Source organism: Mustela erminea, chromosome 3 (assembly GCF_009829155.1).
Source record: "Mustela erminea isolate mMusErm1 chromosome 3, mMusErm1.Pri, whole genome shotgun sequence".
NCBI classification, from domain to species: Eukaryota; Metazoa; Chordata; class Mammalia; order Carnivora; family Mustelidae; genus Mustela; species Mustela erminea.
This window is the reverse complement of record NC_045616.1, coordinates 64,050,450-64,064,420: the sequence shown is the minus strand read 5'-3', so window position 1 is coordinate 64,064,420 and position 13,971 is coordinate 64,050,450. Positions and strand designations below refer to the sequence as shown.

The 13,971-nt window shown below is 42.9% G+C and overlaps 1 protein-coding gene across 1 annotated transcript; it reads right to left on the bottom strand.

Moving 5' to 3' along the window:
• Window positions 1-276: 276 nt before the first annotated feature.
• LOC116585594 (60S ribosomal protein L39) lies at window positions 277-679 on the bottom strand. Its single transcript, XM_032334942.1, has one exon. It carries the CDS (start codon window positions 634-636, stop codon window positions 481-483), a length of 156 nt encoding a protein of 51 aa, XP_032190833.1. The 5' UTR covers window positions 637-679; the 3' UTR covers window positions 277-480.
• Between the last annotated feature and the right edge of the window lie 13,292 nt (window positions 680-13,971).

The following is a 13,971-nucleotide window of genomic DNA, read 5'->3' as shown; positions in this document are numbered from 1 at the left end:
TCCTCCCCCTCCCCTGCAGCATTATTATGGCAATGGCTGATTAATACATTGGATACTGCCAACTTGTTGTCCAAAGTAGTTGTACTCACTTATACTCAAATCAACAGTATTTGGGGATTCCATTGCTTCACAGCTCTTCTTGTCAGACTTCTAAAGTTTTAGGCTGATTGATGTAAAATGCATTCTGACTCTAGTTTGAACATGCAGTTTCCTAATTACTAATGAGATTGAGAGTATTTTCATACATTTACTGGTCATATATATATATATTTTTTAACAGCTCAAAGGCCTCACGTTTATTACCAAACCAACCCACTGGTGCAGAGCTATAGTAACAGAAAAATCTTTCGCTGATAAATGGTATCTATTGGCCAGGCAGAAAGGTGTTTACAGGGTGATGGAATAGAACACAGGATCCTCAAGTAGCTTAATTAAATACGTGGTGCCAATTAGGTATGTCATCGCATGATGTGGGATGCCTTAGAGACCCAGCTTGGTTCTCCTCCAGTGCCTCCTCTTGGAGTTGTACCTGATTTTATTACCAGTTTTCATCCGAATCCACTGGGGAATGGGACGATTCTGCTTTTGTTTCTTGGCCAGGAATCGCTTGATCCTGAAAGTCTTGTGAGAAGACATGGTCAATTAACAGCGCGCAGCACACAGCAGGATGGCGGCGAAAAAGAGACTTTACTGGTCATTTTAATGTATAGTTCTGTTTATTAACTGTTCCTTTCTTATATACTCATCTATATGTTTGAAAAACCTCAAAACAAGTTTTAAAAAAGCATAGCAAGGTGCAGAATAATACAGGGCTAGACAGAGACACACATATGTGTCTATGTGTGTTTGCATGTATGCAGTACATGTGTATCTAAGTTTTAATATGCCCAGTATACTTTTGAAAAAACATGAAACAATAAAGTTGGAAGAATTATAAGGTACCTGGGTGGCTCAGTTGGTTAAGCAATTGCCTTCGGCTCACGTCATCATCCTGGAGGACCAGGATCAAGTCCCACGCATCAGGCTCTCAGCTCCACGGGGAGTCTGCTTCTCCCTCTGACCTTCTGCTCTCTCTCACTGTCTCTCTCTCAAATCAATAAATAAAATCTTTAAAAAAATAAATAAAAGACATTTATAGTGAACTACAAAAGCAAAAAGACAAAATTCATTATAATTTGTTAAATTATGAGGGAAGTTTAAAAAAAGTATAAAAAATGAAGTGAGAATAAAGCTACAGACCTATGCTCACCGGCCTATAAATAAAGCATACCGACCTATGCTGTGGGGTCAGGGAAGGGCAGTTTAAACCTTGCTAGAATTTTGGTGAAAGAGGAGGATCCAGAGAAGCAGCCAGAAGGCCAAGTGAGATTGATCTCAAGTGAATCTAAGTCAAATCTTTGATCTCTCTGTGGTAGAGGATTTCAAAAGAAATGCCCTCGGGTCATAAGTCAATCCACTAAAGCAGTAAAACTTCACCAGGTTACAAGATAGCATCATCTGAGGAACATAAAATTAAGGGCCACCTCAGACCAATGGAACCAAAATACCTGAAAGTGGCTCCAGGGAAGAGAGAGAGAGAGAGAGTGTGTGTGTGTGTGCGTGTGTATAGGCTCCCTCCCTAGGTGATTTTTATGGGCCAAGAGTTTGAAATCCCACAAAGTTGATGCTGATATGCATAACATTGAACTACAGTGTTTGGGAAAACAGGATTCTATTTTAGGATATGGTTATTATGATCAGTTTCTTTTTAATTGAAGTGTAATAAAATTAGGAACAAAGGATTTGTGGTAAGTGACATCAATAGAGAAAAATATGAAATTATAGCTTTAAAAAAGTTTCTATCTCAATACATGGGTTTGTTTTTTTTTTTAGATTTTTAAAAAATCTATTTATCTGACAGAGAGAGAGAGAGAGAGCAAGCCAGCACAAGCAGGCAGAGCAGCAGAAAGAGAAGCAGACTCCCCGCTGAGCAGGTAGCCTGACAAGCCTCAGGGTCGTGATGATGACCTGAGCCAAAGGACAACGCCCTAAACCTAAACTGACTAAGCCACCCAGGTACCCCTCAATATGTTTTTTATTTTAAATGATTTTCACTTCATGAGCATTTGTTGAGCATCTATGATGTACAAAGCCTTGCACTAAAACTTTGAGTTTTGTTTTTTTTTCCTTAATGCTAAGAAATGGTTCTTATCCCCAAAGTTATTCGAGTCTGGTTAAGAGATATAAATGACAAGTGATAAAACAAGGCAGAAAGAAATACCATGCTTGAAGAAACGGAGTGCTGTGGAAACACTAAGGAGGTCACTCTACCAAGCAGTGGGAATGCAGAGACTTTCCACAGAAACCAAGATTTGAACTCAGCCTTGAAGGATGAACAGAGTATCAGTAGGTGGAGAAATGCGGTAAGAGGACAGATTCCCCATTTGGGGAAGAGTAGGAGCAAAACCTCAGCAATGAAAAAGTGCACATAATTCACACCTCATTCTTCTCTGGATCTACCACGATGGGTCCTGACGGATCTCCAGCCTGGGCAGCTCCAACCTCCACCCTCCTGTGGCGCAGGCCTCTTGCCATCCAAGGGAGCCACAGCTCCTGTATTTCCATAGAACACTGGACAACTCATTAAAAAAATGACCATTTTTTTATTAGCCTGTAGCTGCATAAGGGTCCCTAAATATTTATGCTTCTAAGATTTTTGTATTACCAAACCAATGTATGCTGTTGTTTCAAAATCAAATAACACTGCAGGGTATAAAATAGGAAGTGAAATTCCTTCTTAAAATTCATCAGAGGTAAGCACTGGGTGTGGGCATTCATCCAGTTTCTCTGTTTGTCTCTCCTTGTCTCTTTCTCTCTGTTTCTTTCTCTCTCTCCACACACACACACAGACGCACACAGACACACACACACACACATACATATATACACAAACATATGTAATAAACACATAGTATTATTTAAATGTTCATATCAGACTGTATATATGTATACACACATATGTATAGGTCTGTGTATATATGTGTATACACACCATATGTGTGTGTGAGTTTAGTAAACTAAGCAATTCTATGTGTACTTATATATGTACTTAGTACATTTATAGAGAACGTATTGTCTCTACATATAGAGTGTCTGTCTATACATGCACATATATATTTATGTGTGAGGGGAAGTATGTGTTCCTCTCAAACTCAGGAACCTTTTGCTGACTGCCCCTCACATACCCGCTAAGTGCAAGCAGTTCGCTTGTTGTCCCAAGCCCTACGTGGTCAGGTGGCTGCCTGCCCCCATCTCTGGCCCCCTCTTCAGCCATCCTGGCTACTTTCTAGAAGGGTCAATAGCTGGGGAGAAAAGGAACAGTTTTCCTCCTGAGTACATTCTTCAAAACTGGGGTCCTTTCAGCAACTGTCTTCAAGGTCACTATGTTGACACAACTTGTTATGGCGATAAAGGAAAGACCTTAGGGGAAGCAGAATGAAAGCCAGCCCAGAAACATGTGGAGACGAAGTCAAATGGCTGGTATTACGTGCTCTCTCCCCAACTCCCAAGAGACAAAGCCCTCCCTCTTTTTGACTGACACCCCACAGGAGGACTTAAGCTCAACACTGCTTCAGACACACTGAGAGCTTTGTAAACTGCTCATCTGTCCATGAACAAACCCAGCTGCTTCACTTCTCTGTGCATTTACGTGTTTTTCCTTCTTCAAGCTGGGACACCCTCACCTGCCACCATGCATGAGGCAAACTCGAATCCTCTTTCAAAACTCAGCATATTGTGCAAGGTTGTTTTCCCCTACATGGAGACCACAGTGAGATGTCCCCCACCCAGTGATTTAGAAATAAGGCTGCCACAGAATAAAATAAGTAAGCCACATAAACTATGGATATGGTTAGCCCCCTGGAGGAGAAAAACAACCAACTGTGTATAAATATGTGACTGAAGAATTCTAAAGATCTTCAATTTCAAAAAAAAGGAGACTACAGTATTGGGAAAACTCAGGGAGAAAATATGAAGAAAAGCTATAATAGACTGAAACACAATTAATTCTGATTGCCGGTTGCCTGGGTGACTCGGTTAAGCATTTGCATTCAGCTCAGATCATGATCTCAGGGTCCTGGGGATCGAGCCCCACCCACATTGGGCTCCCTGCTCAGCAGGGGATCTGCTGCTCCCTCTACCCCTCCCCCCTCCTTGTGATCTTTCTCTGAAGCTCTCTCTCTCTCTCTCTCAAATAAATAAATAAATAAATAAAATCTTTTTATTTATTTATTTTTAAAGATTATTTATTTATTTATTTGTCAGAGAGCGAGCGAGAGCGAGCACAGGCAGACAGAGTGGCAGGCAGAGTCAGAGGGAGAAGCAGGCTCCCTGCGGAGCGAGGAGCCCGATGCGGGACTCGATCCCAGGACGCTGGGTTCATGACCTGAGCCGAAGGCAGCTGCTTAACCAACTGAACCACCCAGGCGTCCCATAAAATCTTTTTTTTTTTTTTTTAAGATTTTATTTATTTATTTGAGAGAGAGACGGTGAGAAAGAGCATGCATGAGCAAAGAGGAGGTCAGAGGGAGAAGCAGACTCCCCATGGAGCAGGAAACCCGACGCGGGACTCGATCCCGGGACTCCGGGATCATGACCTGAACCGAAGGCAGTCGTCCAACCAACTGAGCCACCCAGGCGTCCCCCATAAAATCTTTTTAAAAAGATGTGTTTACCTTGTTCACAGTAAGACCATGCAAAGAGAAGGGCCTGGTAAACCCAGGAAGCAGTGGATGGAGGGCTTTGGGGAGGGGCACAGAGACACAACTTAGCCGGTGGGTATCAGTCATTTTCACTGCTGTATATTTGTCTAGCATATGAATCAATTACAATTTGTCTCCTATTGGTAGAAACTAAGATGGTTTCCAAGAGCCAGCCATTGTAACCTTCTCAATGGATATTCTCACCACGTGTCTGCCTTCATGAGTTTGTATTTTCTAGAGTATATGTTTAGGAATGGGATTACTGTATCGTAAGGGGTGAGGCTGTTTGACTTCATACTATGTAAGGTCAGATTTTCTTTCACCTGTTTGTGCAGTTTATGCTCCTGCCAGGAATATATTTATATTGCTTATTCTGATCGTTCTACATTCTTGACCAACACTAGGTGTTGTTAGTCTTTTTTTTTTTTTTTTAAGATTTTATTTATTTATTTGACAGACAGAGATCACAAGTAGACAGAGAGAGATGAGGAAGCAGGCTCCCTGCTGAGCAGAGAGCCGGATGTGCAGCTCCATCCCAGGACCTTGGGATCATGACCTGAGCCGAAGGCAGAGGCTTTAACCCACTGAGCCACCCAGGTGCCCCTAGGTGTTGTTAGTCTTAAACACTGGTTGAGTGGATGCAATGGAAATGTTATCTCATTATTTTATATGCATTTCTCAGATTGCTACTGACATTGCACATCTTTTACATTTTTTCTTATTCTTTTAAAGAATTAATTATTTTAGAGAGGGGCAGAGAGAGAAAGAGAGAGAGCGAGCATGGGGAGAGGGAAGGAGAGAGAGAAGCAGGGAATCTCGAGCAGACTCCCACTATACAAAGCTCGATCTCATGGCCCTGAGATCACTACCTGAGCCAAAATCAAGAGTCTGATGCTTAACCAACTGGGCCACTGAGGCACACTACATATCTTTTACATTAAAAAAAAAATTATTTGAGAGAGAGAGAGAATGGGTAGGGGGAGAGCCAGAGGGACCAACGGACTTCCAGCTGAGCATGGGGTCCAACTGGGTGCCAATCCCAGGACCTTGAGATCATAACCTGAGCCAAAGTCAGACTCTTAACTGACTGAGCCACCTGGGTGCTCCATCTTTTACATTTCAAGGGAAGATTTGAGTCTCCACTTCTGTTCCTATCCTTTGCCCGGTTTTCTGTTATTTTTATTGTATTTATTGTTTTTCAGGAACTCCATATGAGTGTTGCATGCACATACACACTTTGGATATGTTCTCCTGGTCCATGGCTTTTCACTTAAAAACAATTTCTATGCCTCATTTTCCTCATGTGTAAAATGGAAAGACTAGGGCCGCCTGGGTAGCTCTGTGGGTTAAAGCCTCGGCTCAGGTCATGGTCCCAGGGTCCTGGGTTCAAGCCCCACACTGGGCTCTCTGCACAGCAGGGAGCTTGCTTCCCTGTCTCTTTCTCTCTCTGCCTACTTGTGATCTCTGTCTGTCAAATAAATAAATAAAAATAAAATAAAATAAAATGGAAAGACTATTATTAAACAAGTTAATCTATGTAACATACTTAGAACAATGAGTCTGGGTTGCTCAGTTGGTTAAGCATCTCACTCTTCATCTCAGCTCAGGTCTTGATCTCAGGGTTGTGAGTTCAAGCCCTGCATTGGGCTCGATGCTCAGTGCAGAGCCTACTTAAAAAAAAAAAAAAAAGATGGGCACCTGGGTGCTCAGTGGGTTAAGCCTCTGTCTTTGGCTCAGGTCATGATCTCAGGGTCCTGGGATAGAGTCCTGAATCGGGCTCTCTGCTCAGCAGAGGGCCTGCTTCCCCCTTCTCTCTCTTCCTGCCTCTCTACCTCTTTGTGATCTCTCTGTCAAATAAATAAATAAAATCTTTTTTAAAAATTATTTAAAAAATTTTAAAAGTTTTGAAAAAAGAACAGTGCATATAGGAAACATATAGGTAACACTGTATAACATTTAGCATATAGGAAACACTGTATAATCATTTATCATTATTATTAGTAGTAGTAGTAGTAGTAATAGTGTCTTTGGATAAAAAGATTTATTTTTATAGTATTCCTTAGTGAATGGAAATTTTTTGTTAAGATGTCTAAATTTATTGGGACACCAGGAGGCTCAGTGGGTTAAGCACCTGCTTTTGGCTCAGGTCATTATCCCAGTGTCCTGGGATCGAGTCCTGCATCGGGCTCCTTGCTCAGTTGGAAGCCTGCTTCTCCCTCTGCCTGCCACTCCCCCTGCTTATGCTCTCTCTCTCTCTGACAAATAAATAAAATCTTTTTTAAAATGCCTAAATTTATTAATTTTATTTTCCATGGCTTATGTTTTTTGTGTCTAACACCAGCCTTTTATTCTTGTTCCATGCTTTGCCAATTCTGTGAGTGTGTTTACAGTTGAAAACTTTTCCATCGAGCACTCTGGACCCATTATAACTGGGAGAGTAAGGAGAACACTTAACTCTTTGCTTCTGTGTTTTTGTTTTTTTGCAAAGGGTACGTGACTTATTAAAGACAGCTTGCTATCAAAAACACTGATTTAAGGAATAAAACGGATGAAAAAACAAAAGCAGACTCACATTCTGACCCTGGAGTGAAACCTGCTGAATTCACATGGCCTGTAGTCCCAAGTCCTGGGGAGAGCTTCTCAAGCAGGAAGCCTCAGGCACTCGGGCTCTCCGGGCTCCTCCCTTGAGAGTCTGGGGAGGAGAAATCACCAAAGGCTGGTCCTTTCCTCAGGCAGTTCCCCACTGGGGAGCTCAGTCTAATCTTTTTTTTTTTTTTTTTAAATCTTTTTTTTTTTTTTTTTAAGATTTTATTTATTTCTTTGACAAAGATCACAGGTAGACAGAGAGGCAGCCAGAGAGAGAGGAGGAAGCAGGCTCCCTGCCGAGCAGACAGCCTGATGCGGGGCTCGATCCCAGGTCCCTGGGACCATGACCTGAGCTGAAGGCAGAGGCTTTAACCCACTGAACCACCCAGGCACCCTGCTCAGTCTAATCTTGACATGATCTCTACACCCATGATGTTCATCCCAACATCAAGGAAGAGGGCACTGGGACCAAGCCTGCAACTGAGGTAGATTAAACTCAATGATTCAAGCAGTATGACCCCAGGAGGGAAGGGGGACAAGCAAGAAGGAATGCATCAAGTGTCCTGGGCAGGGTCTGCTTGGTCCCAAGCTGTGGCCCAAACCTCACACCGGAAAGGGGTCCAAACTGGGGACCAACTACCAGTTGACAAGTTCTGGGAAGAGGCTGAGCCAGGCTGTTGGGGAGCAGTGTGTCTCTGACCGGCCACGCTGGGTCTTAGAGTCCTGCAAGGGTACCAGCCTTCTTGTCTCCCTCCCACTCAGTTCCAGTACAGAGCTCAGAGCGTGCCCAGCTGGCACCTTCTGGAGAATCAGGAAGGTCCCAGAGGCGGTGGAGAGGATGCTGACTCTGACCTTGAAGGTCAGGAAGACTATGTCTCCAACCGCTTTTTACCTTCCCAGCCCCACCCTACATCAGCAGAACTAGCATTTACAGAGTCTGCAATAAATAACCACGAGTCTGAATAAATAGTAAAAAAATCTCCTAAATACTGCATGTTGGGGGAGAAGGATCATTTCTCCTGTGTTTCAAAAGATGATGGCTGCTTTTCTGGACATTGTCATGAAGATCAAAAATATGCATTAGTCAGTCCACTGAATTGACTCTACAAAACAAGACTTTTTTTTAATCTTTTTTTTTTTTAAGATTTTTTTAATTTGACAGAGAGAGAAAGATAGCAAGAGAGGGAACACAAGCGGGGGGAGCAGGAGAGGGAGAAGCAGTCTTCCCGCTGAACAGGGAGTCTGATTCAGGGCTGGATTCCAGGACCCTAGGATCATGACCTGAGCTGAAGGCAGATGCTTAATGACTGAACCACCCAGGCACCCCTAAAACAAGACTTTTAATCATGGTGTCACAGTGAGCTTATACAGGTGCTCTTGTATGGTATTTAAATTTAAAATCTCTACTTTTTTTGTGACTCTTCCCCCATTTTTCTTTGCTATGATTGCTTTTTTTCAAATGCTGATTATTTTTATACACGACAGAATTCTTTTTTTGGTCTCATAAAACTTACTATATCCAAACAAGTCTACAAGTGTTTTACCTAAGACCATGTCTGTTCAGTGAACTGAGTTGATTTGCTGTTCTGTGAAATCAAACCTTACCCATCACATTAACTAAGTATTGTAGTCATTTTGCAATGTCATTCTCAGTGATTAAAATCACTTCCAGGCCCTTCTGTGGTCGATTATTTCCTTCTGCTCTGTTGAAGACATTATAATACTCGTGGGGAAAGTTTCATGGCGACAAAAGCAGGAGCAGTTACTAATCAGGGGAGATGCTGGTTAACACAGAGCAGCACTGTCCAAACCCAGGGAGATCAAGATAGGCTACAAGCCACAGAACTCCACTTCACAGGACAACTCAGATAGCTGAAGTGAATGGTGGGAAAGTTCCAAAGCTTCTTCCCAGAGAAAAGTCAGCTTTGCCTAGATACCCCTCAGGACTCTTTTCTATTTGGAATTCCTCAGAGAAGTTATACTGAGTTTTCTGCCACTCAATTTGTATCAGAGATCTAACCCAAAGAACTGATACTCAGGGGAGATCATCTATACTTTCCCAAGTTTCTTTGGTCATGAAATCCTTACTAGACAAATTATTCAGAAGCTACTCTGGTTAGTGGGAGGGAGACATTCAGAACTCGAGTTTCTCAGAGAAACGCATGTACTTCTTTCTTTCCAACAGTGAAAACCATGTATTAGAATATATGCTCCCTGTTTCCTGGGTTGGGAAGCTCAATGACCAGTTTAAATGCCAATCGTAGCATGTTTGTTAATTTTTATCATTAATGCAGATACATTCCATTCTCCCCTTGGTCTTGCTTTTCTATCTCTATTTCCTCATTTACGTCCCAAGGTTCTGTCTTCAAGCCCACATCATGCTCCAGAGACTCAAAACCAACGATTTTCTCAACATCTCAATTTGGATTTCCACAAGAATCTCTAACTCAGAAAGTTTAATACTGCACTTAATTTCCCAACCAAAGAAGAAGAAGAAGAAGAAAGAAAGGAAGAAAAGAAAGTTCATTCTCATTGCTTTTCCCAACCCCAAAGAATGTTAACCCCATCCAGTCAATAGCCCAGTCAGAAACCCTCATCATCCTCGATTCTTCTCTTTATCACATTCCTCTGTTAAGACTTGCTGGGTCAGGGACGCCTGGGTGGCTCAGCTGGTTGAGCTGCTGCCTTTGGCTCAGGTCAAGATCCCAGGGTCCTGGGATGGAGTCCCACATCGGGCTCCTTGCTCAGTGGGGAGCCTGCTTCTCTCTCTGCCTGCCACTCTGCCTGCATGTGCTCTCTCTCACTCTCTCCCTCTCTCTCTCTGACAAATAAATAAATAAATAAATAAATAAATAAATAAATAAATAAAATCTTAAAAAAAAAAAAAAAAGCCTTGCTGGGTCATACTGCTGTACAGCAAATACCTCCCACCTCTCAGAGGCTTAACACAATGAAAGTTTATTTTTCATTCTGACTACTGAGGCAGAGCTGGGGCTCTGTGCCCTTTTGTCACACTGACTCTGGGTCCCCGGGTGATAAAGTAGTCACTCCCTGGAACAGTTTTGGTCAACACAACAGAGGAAAAAGAGCTCCGAGGGGTTTCATTCTGGCAATATGATGCTCTCAGCTCAGAAGCAACCCATGTCCCCTCTGCTAGAGCTCCCCCACCCACCTCGCTTGGCTCTCTCACCAGACCGAAGGAGGCTGGGAAGCAAAACCCTACTGTGTGCCCGGAAGATAGAGAGTAGAAAAATTCACAAGCAGCATGAATGACTACCACATTGTCTTAGGATGGACTCCCCAGAAGCAGACCTTGGAATTAAGATTCATGTGAAAATGATGAATCAGGAAGTGTTGCCAAGAAAAAAATGGTATGAGGGTGGGAAGGAGAGACATGGAAGAGAAGGGAACAAAGGAAATATCTGACATCAAATAAAATCCCATGAAGGGCCATTTAGACTCAGAGTAGTCCAGACCATGAGCACGGAATTGAGAGTGGTTCTACTTCTGCACCAGGAGTCATTTGCTAGTGTTCCCCTCAGGGAGCTGTAAATCCTGGGTAGTTCTGGCTTTCCTTGCCCGTGTTGGCTATTAGAAGTGAAAGCACAACCTGAAAAAGGCAAAGGGATCTGGGAAGCGTACAGGTGGAGCCCTGACATCCTCTTCCACACCACATCCCCCGCCAAGCCGATAAATCAGTGCATCCTACTGGTTCTATCTCCCAAGTATTTCCTCAATTGTCTTATTTCTCTCTACCCCCAGTTGCCCCCTCCCTCCGTCACCCCTCGAGCCTGTCATCCTTGATCTTCTGCAGTGCTGCAGTCGGGATACTGACCTGCCGTCTTGACATCTCTCATCTAGTCTTCCAACCATAGCCAGATTGTTCTTTCTGATTCATACGGTCTTTCCCTGGTGACATCTCAAATTTGTCATGCCCGCTGTCTCATCAAGATATCATCCCCATTTTGCAGATGAAAAAAACCTGAGCTTCAGAGAAGCTAAGTAATTTCCTCAGCTTTGTCATTCAGTTAGTAACTGCTAAAGCTGGAATATGAATCTAGCATACATTACTTCTAAAACCTTACCCACTGTATGTCACTGCTTCTGGATCATGATTAATCTGTCCGCAATACTCTGATTACTCCTCAATTCGACAAACTTCCAACTCCACTTGTTTCAAGCCCAATGCATCATATTCTTTACCTCTCTTACCAGATGTTCTGCTCTTGAGTTCTCAAAGTCAGTAATGGCCCTGCCATCTTCTGGTGTCACCCTTGACTCTTTTTTTCTCCCTCCTTTCTTGTTTCTAGTTATTTCCACGGCGAGTGTACTTCTGACTTCTAAATGCTCATCACTGCAGGTAGGGCTGGCTTTATGTGCCCCACGCTGCGGTGTACAGAGTACCTGCCAAGTACCCATACGTGGGAGGTCCTGGAGCAGGCCCAGCGAGGGCTCATTGGTAGTGGATAGCATTCCAACAATAGTCTATGCCAAGAGATGAGATCGGAGTCCAGGGAAAGAAGCCAAAGTTGGCCAGTCAGTTTGCCAAGCTGGAAGTTCTTGGATACCGTTATAAACAAAGGGAAAGGAGCCAATGGAGAGGGAGAGACTGACTCATGACCAAAATGAAAGAAGCAGTCATGAATGGAACGGGGTCTTGGAAGAAGCAATGAAAGGTTTGGTCATACGGGTCTTTGGGAGACCACTGACTCTGATGACTGGGGTCTTGAGGAGAAGGAGGTGTACGCCTGGCATATATTAGGTGCTCAAAATAGTATTAAGAGATCTTAAGGAAAATCTCCATCCCTTAGTCCCTGGAGGTACCTAATCTGAACTAATTTAGTTTTTTTCCCTTTAATCTAGCATTTATCCTTGTATTTCCAACCAATATATTTATACTGCTATTTCTTTTTTTTTATACTGCTATTTCTTAATTTATCAATTTGGTATCAGTTAACTTCCTCTTAGGTAGATGATGAATTGATCTATTACATTGCCACTTCCTACTCCCCTTCTCCTTCAGAATAAGACATTCTAGATTAATCAATAGTCAATGAGGCACCTGGCTGGCCCAGACAGAAGAGCATGAGATTTTTGGTCTTGGGGTTGTGAGTTTGAAAACTCATGTTTGGTAAACTTAAAAAAGTAAACTTGAAAAAGACAGTGAAGGGGCATCTGGGTGGCTCAGATAGCTGGGCATCTGCCTTCAGCTCAGGTCATGATCGTAGGGTCCTGGGATCAAGTCCTGCAATGGGCTCCCTGCTCAGGGGGGAGCCTGCTTCTCTTTCTGCCTCTCTCTCTCATAAATAAATAAATAAAATACATTTAAAAAAGACAGTCAGTGTATTATTGTGGTTTTGTAAATACACTTTAATGATGGTTCTATTAATTACATGTTGTATTTTCATAAATTTTTTATCATTCCTGGAATTAATAATCTTTAAAATGCTGTTTTCTAAGTACCTATCTTTAATGTTTTCCCAAGTGGTCCATCTGTCTTCAAATACTCTCAGTAAGACTTTTTTTTCTTCCCCACATGAACAAGCATATTAGATAATCTATTTCCTTTTTTTTTTTTTTTTTTTTTTTTTTTTGCTTTTTTGTTTTTTTGGAGGCCTCCCACCGTGGCACTCCACCCCCCTCCTGCAGTCTGTGTGGGTTTCTTACTCTCAGCTATCACCCTGAGAATTCCCTTCTCCATCAAATGATTTCTCTTCTGCTGTGTTTCCTTTTCCTGGATCCAGTGATACTCTCTTCCCTGGTTTGCTCTCTGTATTTGCTGAAGCACAGCTTCTGGCAGGTGTTAAGAAGGGAGAGTGTCTTAATCCACCCCCTATACCTGATCATGGCTTGACAAAGTAATTTAAAAAAGCATTACCCCAGGCTCCTGGATAACTCAGTGGGTTAAGCCTCTGCCTTCGGCTCAGGTCATGATCTCAGGGTGCTGAGATCAAGCCCCACATCGGGGGCTCTGCTCAGCAGGGAGCCTGCTTCCCCCCTCTCTCTGCCTGCTTCTCTGCCTACTTGTGATCTCTGCCTGTCAAATAAATAAAATCTTTAAATAAATAAATAGTAAAAAAGCATTACCCCTTTATCTCCAGCTATTTTGATACTGACTATATGCCAGGTGGCTTACGACAACATAGATGGGTTTCCCAGAGTTTTGGAGGCTGAAAATCAGAGAGCAGGGTGCCAGCATGGTGGAGGTGTGGTGGGGACCCTCTTCTGGGTTGCACACGGATGCCTTCTACTCACTCATATCTTTGCATGGCAGAGAAAGGGCATGAGAGCTCTCTGGGCTTCCACTCATCCCACTCATGAGAGCTCCTGCTCATGACTTAATTACTGCCTAATACCATCACATTGGGGGTTGGGATTCAACACAGGAATATTAGGGGTGACAAAAATACTCAGTCCACAGCGGGCTAGTCCAACATGGCTGTTCACTTCATTAAACCCAAGGAAAATGTCTCATTCCACTCTGCTGTAACAGTCTTTAACAACACGACATAATCATGGGAGTGATGTCCCATCCCTTTCCATATTACTATGACCTAATCAAAGGACTGACATAACACTACCTTTGCCATATTCCATCTGTTAAAAGCAAGTCATGGGTCTTGCCCACACCCAAGGGGTGGGGATT

Coding starts and splice junctions, on each gene's coding strand:
- LOC116585594 (XM_032334942.1), bottom strand. CDS start 636: ATGTCTTCTCACAAGACTTTCAGGATCAAGCGATTCCTGGCCAAGAAA.